Here is a 17,300-nt window from a genome sequence, read left to right as displayed (position 1 = left end):
CCTTCAAAATGAAAAAAAAAATTTTTTGAGACAGGAAGGGTCTCACTAAGTTGCCCAGGCTGATCTTGAACTTGCAATTCTCCTATGTCGCCTCCCAATCTGCTGGGATTACAGGTGTGTGTCATCACGCCTGATTCATCCTGACTTTTGACTGAGCCATGCCACAGTCTTAATATCCCTGACCTTCCCTAGGTCCCACTTCTCACAAGAGTGTTAGAAAAGGGGACCCTGTCCTGCTTCAGCACTTTCAAATCAAGATGCTTCTAAAAATTCCCATCAGAATAGAGAAACTAGAGACATATGAAAAAGGAATTGCTTTTGTTTTACAATAGAGTGGTCTGGTGATGCGCTCCCAGTACAGATACTAATGGAAGAGGAATTCTTGTTCCCCGAATTGGGTAAAGAGTGCTGGTTAGGTTGGTCTTTCCCCTTGACCACATGAGCTGCAGTGACCATCAGGGGCCATCTTTGATGTAACAGCTTTTTTTCTATTTACCTATTCTCTTACACAAACTCCTGCCCTTGGACTCCCCAGACCCAGTTCTTCAAGCATGGAATAGGAAAAATGTAATTTTGGTGACAGTACATCACATCAGCAACAGATTTAATGGTTAACACTGAGACATGATTGCTGAATAAAGCTGAAGCTAAGCTCTGGCCCTAGGGGGAAAAAAGCAACCATCTTACCTACCTGAGTACTGGGTGGTTCTCACCTGCAACACCACCATTCTACTTGACATGGGTATCAACCAGATGACAATCAGAGAAGAACAGTCTCTATTAAAGTCAGAACCAGCAGCTGACCTCACTTTGCAAAGAATTATCAAGTGTGGGGCAACAAAATGTAAGATCTTCCTGTGTTGCTGTGGTGTAGGTGGAGTGCAGGACTTAGAGCCAGAACACCAAATTCTGATAACTACTAACTACAATCCAGAGGAACCTGGATTAGCCTATATTCATAAGCAAAATGGGGAGAATAAAATGCCTACCTCGAGGGCTTGTTGTGAAGATTAAATGAACGAATGTTCACAGAAGTACTTTGTTACTCTCAACTGCTAAGTGGTTATTATTTATTATTATAACCATCTTCTGCAAAAGATTTTTTTTCTTTTGGAATTGAAAATCATTGAGCTATGCCTTGATGGATTTCTAGTGACTAATGCCTTATTAAAGAAGCACTAGAAGGATCTGGCTAAGATATATGATCCTCTTAATTGCAGCCACTTATGAATATTCGTGAGGAATGCCAGGCTCATTGGGCTAACACCTTTTCCTGGCAGGGGTGAGTAGACAAATCACTCTCTTGAGTGAACAGGCCTCACCAGCGCCCCCTGTCTTCGCCAGCCCTGCATTCCTAGAATAGAGCTAAACATACAGATACAGCTTTTGCTTCTATTTAATCTTTCAGGGAGCCATCATGGTTTACTCCCCATCCAAAGCACTCCACTGAGTGTATCATTTTTCTGCCTTTTCAGGAGGCTGCAAAAATAGCTACAGATAAAACAATGGAAAGCAGACTTACAAATCCTGCACAGTGCTCGCAGAAAGTTGGCTTGAGATAGGTCATCTCCTGAAAGTTGTGGATAAATCCTGGTCCCATTTTACAGTGCAGCTGGGATTTCGCTCTCAGGAAGTAAGCCATCATTTCATCTTTACTAATTAGGCCATCCCTGTTAGTAAAATCAAAGAAGAGAGGGAACTTTCAATACCATAGCTCCAAGTACTTGTCAAAGATGCAGCACTCACCTGGCAAACCTTTGTGGCCAAAAGGAGGAATGTTCGCTTCTCTGTTATATCTCAAAGGAGGGAAGGACTTCAAAGGACAGCATCAGGAGTTCAAGGTCTTTTCCAGTAAGCAGAAGATGATGTGTGCATATGTGTGTATGTGAAGAACCAAGTGTGTGAACACATGGGCTGTGTAGGGCTCAGAAAGTCTCCTTCACTGCCGAAAGGTACCTTCTTTCTAGCTCTTGCTTAACAGTTGGGTTGCAGGAACTAGGCTGCTGGGGTAAGGTAGGGAAACTGTACTAACTGGGCCCATAATGCCATCTGAGGTGCTTCCTCAGTGATCATCTCATTCATATCTCACTAGCTTACAGCCCATTCATAGAGCAATTCTTCCAGACCTTCTCATACAGAGCAAGACTCCAGTTCCACCCCCAACCCCAGCTCACCACATACCCTGACTTCGTGTTTATCAAAAAAAGACCAACTTGACTTGACCTAGGTTGAGTTCCATACTGCCTTCTCTCCACACAGGCAGGTGTCGGGGGTCACACCCTTCCTTGCCATATCAGAATTCCTTCCAGTTCCTCTCTCCTTTCTGGGGTCCTCCTACAGCATGGGAAGGGATGCTTTCACCCCCCACTCTTCAGCTTCCATAGAACTCTGCTCCTTCCAGGCTCAGCTCAATCTCGTCATGTTTCTTTCTGTGTTTACAAAAATGCTCAGGATTTTCCTGCCTAAAAAAAAGTTCTTCCCTCAGTCCTGATACCATTTCCAACACTGTTCTTTTCTCACTTCTTCCTCTTGCTCCCAAAGTCCATCAGACTCTTACCACTTACTTCTCTTTACTCCATACAATCAGGATCTAACCCTAATATTCTATTAGAACTGTACGCCAAGGACATTCTCAGTGGCCTTTTCTGAAGTTGCTGACTTCTTAGCAGCCTGAAACATGGGACATGTTTCCTTCTTGACATTCTGCCCTCTGTGGGTCCCGTAATTCCACGTACCCCTGGTATTCTCCCTCTTTTTCCTTCTTCTCTGGCTCCCTACTGTTTTCAGCTCCTCAGTGTGGAGAAGGAAGCCCTGCAGGTTCTTTCCTCAGGCCCTGAGCTCATCTTTCCCTAAATTTCCCGTCACAATTTCCATGCACACCCCAGATTCCAGCTAACATGGTGGCCCAATACTTAATCAGTATCTCTAGCCCTAACGGTTCTCCTGAATTTTGTGCCACATCTTCAACACTTGGTAGATCTCTCTTCTGGCATGGTCCACTCTCCTTTCTAAATCAACATATCCAAGCCCAAATCCATATCTTTCTTTTCAGAACACCATGCCCCAGGCTTCCCAGTTGTTATGAGCAATGCCATAATTTTTTCCCAGACTTAAGAATTTGAGATCCCTTTTTATCCATATTCAAAATAACTTGAATAATATTTACTAAAATTTATTGTTAATCAAATTTTATTAATTAAATTTATAAAAATAAGAGCCATCTGGTGTCTGTCCCATCTCATGAAGTGTTAATTATCCTGTGATCTCTAAACAAACACACATAAGGAGCCTGATTTGTTGGAATACATTCTTGGGGAAGAAGATACATAGACTAGGAGGTTAAAGGTGACTTTAGATCTAGAAATAGATGTAGCTATAGGCACAGATAGAATTACTGAGTCATACAACCCAGTAACTTAATTTCAAAATTTCACTGATATGAAAATCCAGTATTTTATTACAGATAATTTTTAAATTAGGAACTAATCTCACACAGTTAAAAATTCATTAACTTATTAATGTCAGGCTTTCTCAGCATTTTTTAAATGAGTTAGTTTTTAGCATTTAAAGCCATTAAATTTTTCAGGAACCATTTGAATTTAGGAAATACATTTTTTTCTTTGTATAGCAAAGCAACTTTTGAACAATCAAAGAAAAAAAATTATGGATGCTTGTCGACTATCTACAGGCACCATCTGCTTTCATGAAGATAAGTACTATATAAAAAATCTATTCAAGGAGTTTTATGATTACCCCCAGGTCCACTAATACTGAGGTCTTCCCCAAACTATATCTAATTATTATTATTTTTTTCTTACTGTTTCAGTGGAGGTTTTTTGAAGTTGATAGCTAAGCAGTAGAAGTAATGAAAGAAATGGAGAACCTGGCTAATTTTCCAAATGGGCATTTTGCTATTCTACCCAACAGTTCATGTTTATGGACACCAAGAAAAAATATCAGTAAAAAGTTACACTTATCAAAGCACTAAAGCTGAAGCTTGTCAAGATGGAAACTGTACATTTCCCTGTTCCCCTCTGATAATTTTAAGCTTTAAGATAGTTGCATGAAAGTATTATAAAATTAAAGCTTACTGATCTTTGTCCAGCACACAGAAGGAATCCAGGAAGGGAAAATTGGCAGCTATACTTTCAAAGTCTTCTTGTGAGATGTACCCGTCGTGGTCGTGGTCATAGTTTCTAAACACAGACTGCAAAGGAAAGACAAGTGTTTACTGAATGACAATTTGTGCATCCGACTCTGAACTTTCATCGTGAAAGCAATGATAACAGATTATCCTTTCTATCAAGGAGCTTAGAATCTAGACAAAGATGACTCAATCAAGAAGACTTTAGGGCTGGGGATGTGGCTCAAGCGGTAGCGCACTCACATGGCATATGTGCGACCCGGGTTCGATCCTCAGCACCACATACCAACAAAGATGTTGTGTCCGCCGAGAACTAAAAAATAAATATTAAAAATTCTCTCTCTCTCTCTCTCTCTCTCTCTCTCTCTCTCCTCTCTCACTCTCTCTTTAAAAAAAAAAAGAAGACTTTATAGAATAAAAAGATAAATGGTTTTGCAGGGGATAAAAACAGAGTAATATGATGGTGGAGGTGTAGATTAAGAAAGATTTTCTGAAGAAAGCAAAGTGTACACTGAGACCCCAGAGTTAAATAGGAGTTAGGCTTGGTGAATTACAACACCATGACAATAGAAAATAAAGCTTTAACAATATGGAGATTCCTCAGAAAACTTGGAATGGAACCACCATTTGACCTAGTTATCCCATTCCTCAGCATATATACAAATGACTTAAAATCAACATACTATAGTGATGCAGCCACATCAATTTTCATAGCAGCTTAATTCACAATAGCTAAGTTGTGGAACCAACCCAGGTGCACTTCAATAGATGAATGGATAAAGAAAATGTGGCACATATACACAGTGGAATATTACTCCACCATAAAGAAGAATGAAATTATGGAATTTGCCGGTAAATGGATGGAATTGTAGGCTATCATGTTGAATGAAAGAAACCAATCCCAAGAAACCAGAGGCCAGATGTTCTTTCTGATATGCTGTCTGTGTACTGAGACCTCTGAAACTGTGAGCCCCTGAATAAATTTTCCCATTCTACTTGTTCTCATCAGGTCTTTTGATCACAGCAGTGGAAAAAGCTGCCTAAAACAGCATGTATGCAAATATACACATTTAACCTGGATTTCCGTCATACTTAATCTTTTTTTCTTTTTTTCTGATGGTTTCTATCTATTCTGCTTATGTATACCATCCTATTTTGCAACCCGCTTTATGAGTATTTTGGGAAGTAGGGAAGTCATATATTAATGATTTAATTTAAAATATGACTAGAATAGGCCTATAGCACCCCTTGCAAATTCATCCATAGATAACTGAATTGTGCAAAATCATGTAACACTTTTTGCAAGTGCATATATCAATGCTTAATCCATAATCAAAACTGATAATATTTTGGAGTACCTGCCAGTTATAATCTAACACTGTATTTATTTGTAATGAAAATACAAGATTTTTTTGTGGAATAAAATTCAGTATGAAAATTCACAATGAAATCCAGTCTTTCATTTGATTAAATCGATGGTAGGCGATTTTGCTCAAACTGGGCCAAACTTCCCCATGAAACTAGACTTGGAAGATGGGAATAGAAAAAGATGGTAAGAAGGAGAGGGCAAGGAGGGAGAAAAAAGCTGAGACTCCCCATCAGAACAGAGGAAGCAGCCTACAGAAGGAAGTGGGAATGGTTCTGCCTCCCATTTCCTGGCTTCACTTTCCTGAGCGTATCCATGTGCTCCCTGAGGCCCCTGGATCCTTTCCTTCACCTCCCCAGCTGCAAGTTGGGGCTGTCCCCACCACCACATCTCAAGGCCTCCTCTGGACCTTAGTACCATCTTCTAGCACTTTCCCTCAGGAAAAAAAAAAATCCTTTCTGTACACCCTCTCTAATCTTTTTCTTCCTGCCTCACATACTCCATAAAATTTTTCTTTCAGTGCCTCACAGTTCCCTGAGTTATCCAAACAGTAGAACATTCTTTCATTTTTTTCTTTAAACATCCTTTTCCAGCAAAAAGCACATTATACGCCACAGACTCAACCCCATGGTAAAAGAGGATATTCCCAGCCACTGAAGTAGGGCTTTAGTCAGGGATCACCATCTCCTGTGCCTGAAGTGTTTCCACTTCCTCCACATTGGCATTTCTACTCTTCTTTCTGTATGGAAAACTCTGACAGAGCTTGGTCCTGACTCGGCTAACTTTTCTGACCTCAGTGGCACTGTGCTGCTGTGTCACAGAACCCCCAAACCATACAGCAGGTGAAACAATCCAACTTACAGGGTATTTTCCTCCCCTTGAGTCACCAACTGATCTGGCAGTGTGACCCATGTGGCTTTTTCATGGGTGATTCTAATCCCCCCAAAACCCTCAAATTGGTGGCAATGAAAAAAGTAGCAAATGCCTAAGAAAGAGAGGAGTAGGAAGTGACTGGGAGTGCTTGGTGAGAATACATTGTCAAAAGGGGGAAGAGGACCTTTCTGGTTGATTCTTTCCAGAGACCAGTGCCAGGCAGAGCTAAGTGTAGGCTAAATTGATCCTACCTGAAGCGCTGTCTTCATGGACCACTCTCTGATCACAATGCAATCACAGAATATTCCAGCAAGAAAAGGAGGGGGCTTCTAGTGCATTCTGAATTTGCCCTCGACCACTTACCTCAACTAATTTCCTTATGTGCTTGTTGATCACCGTGGGGTCTGGCTTTGGCATCACCCCAGATGCCCACTCCAGGGGCACCACGGGCTTGGTGGGCGTTGTGGGGGAGGCAGGCTGCTGAAAGGGAAGCATGCACATTATTCAACGTTAACTGGAGCTTGAGCAGCTAGGACAAGGGACAATAAGAAAGGCAGTGTTGTATAATAATAATACCAGTAAAAACTTAACGTTCACGTTGCATGTTTATAAAATCTTTGCTAATAAATCTAATATGTGCCTAAATACATGTTTAGAGAGTTCATTGGGCTTACTAGCAGCCCAAGTTCTACTATTTTCAAATGGGGAAAAATAATGCACTTCCAGTTCATCCCTCTTGAGTTCTCTAAGTATCACTAAATCATCCTTAAATACTAATATTCCATCATGGATTTTCATATGAGATATACAAAAACCAGGTATATAGTTCTTTAATACTTGGTATGAATGATAAATTTGCATTAACAGGTGCATATAATAAATGGGCACCAGCACATGGTCAAGTTCATGTCCTTCAGTCAATGCACTCAATTACTTCCAACTATTCTGTGAACCATTAGGTCTCTCTGCCCATGCCTGGTGCACTTGCATTCTCAGATTTGTCCATCTCGCAGCACATTTTTACTTAACAGTGTGACTCATAACCCACATTCAGCACACCATTCTATCACTGTGCAGTATACTCACTCCGTGACCTTCATACAGGGTCAATGCATTTGCTGGCACACACATGCAAAACTGTATTAGCAGGTTCATTATTTGATAACAAACTGGGGATAAACACTTTTGCAAGAATTGAGGAGTTACTATACGTATTTAAGACCCTAACAATGTTATGAGGTGAATGTTATTGGTATTCTGTGAGCTGCCCACAAGACCAAAAGTTATCTACATACATTCACCCATACACATGCTTACACATGCCTGCACATACACACACACACACACACACACACAGATACACTCCCCTACACACACACCATGCTCTTTTTTATCAATATTTTCATCTTATTGATCTGGTAAAAGTCAATATTTTCAATATTTTTATCATATTTATTGATTTGGTAAAGAATATACCTGAGTTCCCCAAGTGTACAGCAAAGCGTCCAAGAGCACTGTGACAAATTCAGAGGGCATCAAAAGATATTTGAAACTTCGAAGTGAAATGTAACTATTCTCAATATTTTGTATTCTCAAACACCATAAAAACAACCACCTTAAAGGTTACCCATGAGATCGCACTAAATATCTTTTGATGACATGTATCTTTGTGAAGAAAAAATCAGTGTGGAACAAGAAATAAGCATGGTAGGTAGCATCTAGTCCGAGTCCAAGAGTCAATAAAATGTGCAGTGTCCAATAGGCACAGACATCCATTAGTTAAGTAACTGTGGTTATTTAAGAATGAAATAAAAATGCTTGTTGTCTTTCAATGTAAGTGTATTATTTTTTTTTCCAAGTTGGTGTTGAGTTGTTAGAAGAGAAATATTGAGTTGTTTGGAACTAACAATTCTATGAGTGGAAATGTTGAGTAATTCTTTTGATCTAGGACGCCTTGAAACTATTGCTGAGACACTAAGTAAAATGCAAATGACCAGAGAGACACATGAACAGAAAAAGATGGAAAACTTCTAAGACGGACTGTTTAGGTTAGGTCCGCCAGCACCAACTGTGAGCACATGAAAATTAACAGAATTCTAGTAACAGAAATCTCCCATCTGGAGATTATTCCCTAGTGATCACCACATGTCAAATAGGATGACGCTCTACTTAAAGAACAGACAGAATAGAGCTTGGGAAACATGTTTTCACAGACCCACAAGATTTTAGCACTTGGAAGAGGCTTTGAAAGCTTTTACTCCCTACAACAAATGAAACGATTTTCCTGTGTTTGAGGGAAATATCTCCTAAAACAGACCAGATTTTGCCTGAAAATAAACTAAAGTAAATCTAAAGGGACAAAGGGAGACAAATGTGCCAAAATGGCCCTTCCTACTCTGTTCCTGACATGACAGTTGGTAGAAAAAGCACAGGCATTGAAGACAGCCAGGCCTGGGACCTAATCCCCATTCTCCAACTCACTAGCTGTGAGACACCTAAGTGAGACACCTACATTCATCAGGCCTGGTTGTCTTCATGGAATTCATGAGATAACAAGTGTGTGATGCCCTCCAGGAGTCCGGCACCTGATAAGAGCAATGGTGTCTGGTAAAGGTAAAGGAAGGGGTCAGGAGGTGGAAAACCTGTGTTTGCAGGTTTGAGTGGCTCAACACACCACAGCCAGGGATATCGCACCCAACCCGCAGAATGAGAGAGGAGCTTCATCATTTCTTTTTTCAGATAACTTTTTCTTTCTGTCTAGCTCCCTCAGAGTCCACCTCCCCACTCCTCCCTTTGCTTGAGCTGTATCTTGCCAGGCACTGGCCTCCAGGAACTGGCAGAGGAAGAATGTGCTAAAGGAACCACCCCCCCACACACACTGTGTTTAGAGCAGCAAGTGCTACTAGTTCAACTAACAGGCTCAAGTGCCTGCCCTGCTGGGGCTGGAGAAGAGCTATCACAGTCATTCTGTCCCTTTCAGTCCATGGTTCAGAATCACAGAGGGTATTTAATAGACTTAAGGGCTATGCTGCTCATATGCTGCAGAACTGAACTGTAAAGAGGCAGTGTGTGAGACCTTTGTAAGAAAACAGATTTTGATACCTTAGAAAACTTGGCATGGAACCACCATTTGACCCAGCTATCCCACAAGATTTAAAATCGGCATCCTATAGGGACGCAGCCCCATCAATGTTCAGAGCAGCTCAATTCACAATAGCTAAGCTGTGGAAACAACCTAGATGCCCTTCAATAGATGAATGGAATATTACACAATGGAATATTACTCAGCATTAAAAGAGAATAAAATTATGGCATTTTCAGGTAAATGGATGGAGTTGGAGAATATCATACTAAGCAAAATAAGCCAATCCCAAAAAATCAAAGACCAAATGTTCTCTCTGATAAGTGGATGCTGATCCATTAAGGGGGAGTGGGGAGAAAATGAAAGAACTTTGGGCAAAGGGAAGGGGATGGAGACGGGAAAGATGGTGGAATGAGATGGACATCACTACCCTTAGGTACACGTATGACTACACATGGTACGAGTCTACATCATGTACAACCAGAGAAATGAAAAATCGTGCTCCATTTGTGTACAATGAATCAAAATGCATTCTGCTGTTATGTATAACTAATTAGACCAAAAAACAGATCTTGAGATATGAGCATAAGAAGCAAACACCAACATTTTTTCTCTCAACAAGTAATCCTCATATCCTCATTGTTTTAAATTCATCCTGGCTTTTTTTTTCTTTTTCTTTCTTATAGCTGGGAATTGAACTTATGCTACACAAACACTCTGCCACCGAGTCACACCCCCAGCCGATTCAGACGATTTCTTGTTAGTACAAAACATCTAAAATATAGCAGTATACATTCAGTAAAGCAATTTCCTCAATCTCCTTATAAATCTACTCAGTGTCTAACCTGAAATTCTAAGTTGAGTCAATCATAGTAGAGAAATTTGTGAACTAGGATCAGGATATTTAAAATTTATTAAATCTAATTTTATGTTGAATGGAGTTTTGGGTAAGTTTGGAAAGGTATGAGTGATTGTGAACATTAAGATGGGTTCTTTTTCTTTTTCATCCTACTTGTAGGTGATTTCTCAGAATGGATATGAGAAGTAGAAGATAATAATAAAACAGTGGTGGAATAATATTCTTTCCTTTTATTAGTCTCTTGAGTAATTCTCAAACTGTCAAGTATAAGTCATCCTATTGGCAAAGGGGGAATAATAAAGAATTTCTAGGTTCTTTAGTATTTAAAATACAAAACACCATTGTAACAGTCCATTACTGTAAATGAAAAACAGTGGCATTTAGCAAATATCTTTAGAGGAGACAACACCTACTGATTTCGAGTTTCTAGGCTCCAGCACCAGCGACAGTTTGTAAATATCATCTTCTGTGTGATAGAGGTCCAAAGAGAGCTACGAGAAAATTCCAAGGAAAAAAATTAGTTATGTTGGATCAGATTTCTTTATTTACACTGCTGAAATATTTTTTCAAATTGAATGTTTAAGTCCAATGTCCAATAATCTGAATTAATGTAGAACAATCAAAAGATAGCATGCAGAAGTTGGAAATAAAATTTCATAGAAAAGAAGTTGGTCCTGGTGTGGTTATTAGCACCAACCAAAACCATTGACCAGCTGAGCGCGGTGTGCACACCTGTAATCCCAACAGCCCAGGAGGCTGATTGCAAGTTCAAAGCCAGCCTCAGCAAAAAAGCAAGGCATTAAGCAACTCAGTGAGACCCCTGTCTCTAAATAAAATACAAAATAGGGCTGGGGATGTGGCTCAGTGGTGGAGTGCTCCTGAGTTCAATCCCTGGTTAAAAAAAAAAAAAAATTGACCAAATTCCACTGCAATTCTGATTGAGCATCTCCGAAGTGCTAAGCACTGGGCTAGACTTGAGGGATACCATACTTGAGGTTTACAGGCTAGCGGCAGGGACAGGTGCATAGGATGAGACCTGGAGATGTAATTAATGCTGCTTTAGAGCTTTGATTAAAGAACCATGGAAACAAGGGAAAAATCAACCAGGTCCCTATTATTTTAGAGCACTGTGTTAAGTCCTGGTGATACAAAAAGGGATAAGATCATCTCCTCCCCTCAAAAGCCTGATGATTTATTTTAATAAACAGGACCTGAAAGCAAAAAGACATGCTCATACCTGTGCATGTTAAATGTGAAATAAGTGGCCCATAAGCGCTACTGGACTCACAGTGGCAGCACAGTAAATATATAAGAGGTTTTGTAGTCAGATGGATCTGGGTCCAAATACTGGCTTTAGAAGCCAGTGCATGATATAAAAGAGGAAAGTGTGATGCACAGAAAGGACATTTTGATAGAGACATTAGTAACACAGTGGTGTCTTGGTTGGAAAAAAAAGAGTGTGTCGAGACAGTTAACTCTGGGATCTTTCCTCTTAGCTTCACAGTTTAAAAAAAAAATACACACACACACACACACACACAGTAATGAGGTCTGGTGTTAGGGACATATGGGGAGTGATGGTGTGGTCTGTGATCATTAGAGAGCAGCTTCTATTCAGCTGTGACAACCTGTCATCCTGAAATTTGATAGATTTCCAGATCTTCTTATTTGTCAAGAGAAGCAAAAAATCTGGAGTTTTATATGAAACAGTTAAACACAGCAACTAACAACAAATAATTTTTATAATTCCACGAGTCAAATAAAATCCATCTGCTGTGGGCACTTGACCAGCACGTTGCAAATTCCTGGAACAGACAGCTCTGAGGGGCTCCACGCTTCATGGAAGTGGGCAGCACCTCTGTCTCTGCACCTCAGCACCCTCTGTCCCAGCTCGCAAGCTCACACTGTGACATTCCCATAAATAAAGACAGAAAACCAAGAGATGCCTTCCTTCTGCATTCCTGGCTCTCAGGGGTTGATCTTGACTGGAGCACATTCCTTTCCTCCCAACTTCTCCTCCAGTCCTGGCATGGCTGGCACCAGCATCTGCTGATGAGGTGACAGCACTCCCGGGACATCCAATCAGAAATCCAAGTAAGCCACACACTAAATTGAGGTGAGGCTCTTGCAAAAGAAACAGAACCTCCTCGGGTGTTTTCCTAGGTCAGATGGACAGACAACACCCAGGGGTGGAAAGGCTTCGGTCTTCTCCAGTGTTTGCTTTCTACTTGTTCGTGATATGAAACTGAGCAAGTAATTAACCTTCTTGAGTTTTGGCCTCCTGATTTAGAAAATCATAAATAATAGCTCCCTCTCAGCACCGTGCTAAAGATTAAATGAACGAATGTGTCCAGGAGGGCTTGCTTACAAGTAGCTTTGGATTCCAATCAATGAAGCAGCCAAATGCCATGGTGCTTAGCTTCCTACTTCCTCTTTTAGATTTCCTCTGGGCTTTAAGGACCTACCAAAAGAATGGTCTATTCTACTTTCCACACACCTATTTATTTATCGAAGAGCTGGGGATTTAATCCAGGGCCTCACACATGTCAGGCAAGCTTTCTACCTTGGAGCTACATCCCCAACTCCTATACACCTTTTAATAATGTGGGAAGTTTGTCAATAGAGTTTCAAGAATATTTACTGTAGTCTAACGGTGAGAATCTAGTTGTTTCTGACAAATGTTCTGATCCTGTCTCAGGTTGCTGCATTTGCCTTTCAGCCAATCCTTTCAGCAAAGATGGTTGCTTATTCAGTGTTAATGTTAAGCTCTACACCGGCTTGAATGTTTATTGTACAAGAGAATAAACTGGGTTATCAAACTACCTCCACTCATTTTTAAAAAAATTTTTCTTAGTTATACATGGACACAATATCTTTATTTTGCTTATTTATTTTTATGTGGTGCTGAGGATCGAACCAGTGCCTCACAGATGCGAGGCAAGTGCTCTGCCACTGAGCCACAACCCCAGCCCCACTCATTATTTTTACAGCTCTTTTTTTTTTTTTCAAATGAGACTGTAAAAATATTGGGGCTTTCCAGTTATTTGCATGTACCCAGAAGGGTAAAAGTAACTGATATGGCTAAAAATACTATGAAAAGAATGAGGCTGTTTCATAAATTATGAAACAGAAGCATTGGTTTTCAAAGCTCCTGATCACATGAATCAGGATCCCAAGGGGAAGCATCTTCTCTAGATCTCCCCTGAGAGCAGGAAATCTCCAAATCCCAATGGTTCAGTGGTATGGTTCTCCTTCTTCACATACTCCATGCTATTTAAGGGGCCACAGACACAATGATAAAAAAAAATGATATAATCCCTGCCCTCATACATTTTCTCTCTTTTATTATACATTCATGAAGACGGACAGAGAAAGGTACTATGTAGCTTTTTACAGATATAAAATAAGGAAAATTAGATGTTGCCATATGCCCACATCAGAGAACACATGTCCACCTGAGGCAAAGCTAGGATGCAGAAGTTTGCCATTGTAAGCCTTTTATGCATCTGTTTCTTCATTTATAAGAAAGGCAGGGTGGTGGGATTGGCAGTACACTTACTGCCCTGCCATTTGCATCACAGGGTGCTTGTAAAAATTTACCATGGATCAAATGTATGATATGTCAAGATCATTGTACTGTCATGTGTAACTAATTAAAACAAATTTAAAAAAATTTAAAAAAGAAAAAAATTTTACCATGGAAATATATGTCAAAATCAGTTATTACAGAAAGCCCAACCCATTGATGGATGACTGTTCAGAGGAGGCATTTAACAATTAATTGCTGATTAACCTGAGAGTTCTCATTTTCTATCCTCCAGGATTTTCGATCATATATTGGTTCCCTCCCCTGAGGCCATGCTTAGGCAAAATCACTTCAGACAGAAACTTAAGTCTTGGTGGAAAATTCATCAACCCTTTCCATGTTGTGCTAGAAACGTGCTCACGTGCACCTAACAAGCTGCAGTGACTGACTCCAATCTGATCTGGCTCTAATCTGCATATATATATATATATATATATATATATATATATATATATATATATATATATATATTGTTTTATAAAATGGCCATCGGGCTCTAGGGAATACATGATGAATCTCTTGGTCCTCATTTGAGGAACTTGACTTCTCAGGGGTGAAAAAGGCTGAGCATCTATTCCTGTGCTTTGAACTTTCTCCTTTGTTGGGGGCAGAGGGGAAGGATCCTAGCTTTAAGCAGAAACTGGCTTGATTCTCCACCACTTGTATGTAGGACTGTGGAATCCTGGGGAGCCACGGGGCCAGTAGAGCAGAAAGTGTTCCTTATTTTCAGGGCTCCACTGTTCCTTACATTGAGAAATTTAGAACCAGAAGAAACCTCACAAATGAGCATAAAATCCTTATGAAAAAGCCAAAGTCAGGGCCAATTAGCAAGGAGCTAAAGCTAAGTAATTGCAGAGGCAGGAGCAAAAGCAAGACCTCCCATCTGGAATTTTGCAGGTACATATACTATGCAACATTGCATCTTAATAAAAGTGGCGCTTAGTGGCTTCTAAACCTTCCTTCAGTGCCCCTAAGGGTGGGAGGTGAGGCTCTGGAACCTTTTATTTTTTGCTGTTTTCCCCAAAAGGAATTACTTTGTAGTTTTTATTTCTGGAATTCAGGTTTTCTAATTTTTGCCACTGAAATTTCATTCAAAAGTCTTCAATATTTCTCTAAATATCTCTGTTTTTTTTTTATTTTGTTGCTTGATGTATTTATAACTCAAATGAACTTCCCTACTCTCACAGCCTTTGACTGGGATGCCCAAGTGCAGGCACCTGCTCTATGAAGTTACACTCGACATCAAGGATACAGCTTGGACACACACTTGAAACCGAAGCCACACACTGGGTCTGGTCTTCAGACATCACCTGTGCCTGTGGGTTTGCAGTCTGGTTGGGGCTGAAACTCTGGTCACTCATTCGTGGAAACAGATTTACATGGCAAATGATTAATAAATGCAGGTGCTTGGATTATTGTGGGTTGGGTTCTTTCTCCCCAGTAGAGAATGACCACGGGTTTATTATTTATCACACAAACTCAGCCCCAATAGATTGGTGTTTCTCTGTGCTGGCAAGGGTGCAGCTAATATTATCACCTACAATCAGGAACCTGTAAACAATTACATGCTCTAGGAACACTTTGCGAGAAGTGTAGGAACTACATTCTTTTCCAATGCAGCAGAACTAGGGGATTTAGGTGGTCAAAGCATGAGAGGAGTTATTGGTTTCATTTTCCACAGCCATAAAAGGAATACATTTAATTCAGTATTGCAGCTAAATTTTGAATGCTATAGTGTGATAAGCCCAAACAGGGAAGTTGCACCTTACCCTGCAAGGGTAAGAGAATTTCGTTATGCTTCTCCTCCCCACAAAGAAGAGCCAATGGAAAATGTTCTTTTGTACACATTGATTGTATCCAAAAGTTCCAGGAGCTGGGACCAGCTAAATAAGCATGCCACAACTGCCAAAAGACATGATTGGTAGATGAACTCCTTTTGTCTGACTCTCATTACTCCTGAGGCATTTACTTCATTGATTGAATTCCTAAATGCTCCAGGTACTATGAAAGGTGCTGGGGATGTGACATAAGACACGTAAACAGAAAAAAATATAATGCAAAGCAATACCTTCCATAGATAAGGATAATGTAAAAGTGCAAAAGCAATACATGTGACGGATGCCTCTCTGCTTTGGAGGGAAGCAGAGAATAATCTAGAAAGATGGAGGTTTGAAGTTGAACTAGTCATGTGGCTGGAGAGGGAAAAGATTTCCCAAGAATGCACAAAAGGCCAGGAAGCAGAAGGTAGCATTTCATGAAAGTACGAGTTCAATGTTTCTCAAAGGCTGGTGTGTGGGGGAGAGGGTGATGATGCACAGGTCACACTGATGGTCAGGTGGCCCTGAAGGGCCTCAAATGCCAGGCTGGGGACTACATCCTGGCAGTCTGGGGATGGTGAATAAGGGAGGGTCTGGGATCACAGAGGAGGATTTTGCACCTCAGGCTCCAACTAAGCAGTGCAGCCAGTAAGGAGAAGCTGAGGATTTGAGGATGCACAGATGGAAGTGGATAGTGAACAAGTATGCCCAAGGAGAGTGAGGGGCTGAGATGCCTCTGGAGGCAGCTCTCTAGGAACTCCCATTTCCGTATGGGAAGGGACTGAGCCCCTCCTGACAAAGGAAGTTTATCTGCCCCAAGATTATAGACTCAAGTTGTGTGTATGGGGTTCCTTTTTCCTCCGTCCTTTGAGATTTTTTCTCATCTATTAACCCTCAAATCAATTTTCCTCCAAAATGGATTTCTAGCAAACATCTTCCTATGTTCCCTGGAAAGTAAAGGGAAGAAGGGTTATTTAGCACAAACTCAACCACCTCCCAACCCAGGCACTCACGGTGAGCAAGTTGATCAAATCCATGTTGGGTTCTAAGTGGTGAGAGGCATTCTGCAGGGAGACCAGTTCACTCAGGGTAACGGACAGTTGGTGCATTTTCACAATATTCACTTTGTTCTCCTCCATCCAGTCTGGGAAAATGACATGGACCGCTATCAAGTCTTTCAAGTGTACTCCAAGGATGGGGATTTTGAAGCCATCACAGTCTGCAAAGGCCTTGCGGTAATTGCAGTAATTGCCGTTGGAGGAGACCAACTCTGTCATTTCATTCCAGTTCTGAAAACAGATGGAAAAGCAGAATTGTCAAACATCCTCCTCTTCTGCCCACCTCCAGGCCCTGCAATGGTGGCTGGGAAATTCCTCAGTTGCACCAATATTGATGCAGGGAAATATTAACCAGGAAAAAGAAAGCTAGAAAAACATCCTAAGCCTTCCATGAATTGGACAGATATTCCAATAGCTTGTATGTCTGCCTATCTACTTGGGATGGTGGGATGTTAAACGGCATGAAGTATACTTAGTATTTTGTGATTTGTGATATTACAGTCCAAATATTCAAG

At 40.7% G+C, this 17,300-nt stretch overlaps 1 protein-coding gene across 6 annotated transcripts in view; it reads right to left on the bottom strand.

Moving 5' to 3' along the window:
• The window catches only part of Rasgrp3 (RAS guanyl releasing protein 3), a 100,501-nt gene that overhangs the window by 11,965 nt on the left and 71,236 nt on the right, over positions 1–17,300 (bottom strand). For 5 of the 6 annotated variants that reach the window (XM_026388471.2, XM_026388411.2, XM_026388845.2 and 2 more), the window contains exons 10-14: positions 16,741–17,016; positions 10,738–10,815; positions 6,747–6,863; positions 4,092–4,207; positions 1,523–1,670 (exon numbers count right to left, since the gene is read on the bottom strand). In XM_026388471.2, coding sequence (XP_026244256.2) covers positions 1,523–1,670; positions 4,092–4,207; positions 6,747–6,863; positions 10,738–10,815; positions 16,741–17,016 — 735 coding nt within the window. The remainder of the gene's footprint in view (positions 1–1,522; positions 1,671–4,091; positions 4,208–6,746; positions 6,864–10,737; positions 10,816–16,740; positions 17,017–17,300) is intronic. The other variant, XM_026388762.2, reaches the window with a different exon arrangement.

This window comes from Urocitellus parryii, chromosome 12 (genome assembly GCF_045843805.1).
Source record: "Urocitellus parryii isolate mUroPar1 chromosome 12, mUroPar1.hap1, whole genome shotgun sequence".
NCBI classification, from domain to species: Eukaryota; Metazoa; Chordata; class Mammalia; order Rodentia; family Sciuridae; genus Urocitellus; species Urocitellus parryii.
The sequence above is the reverse complement of the archived record's forward strand: the minus strand, read 5'-3'. Positions and strand labels throughout refer to the sequence as shown.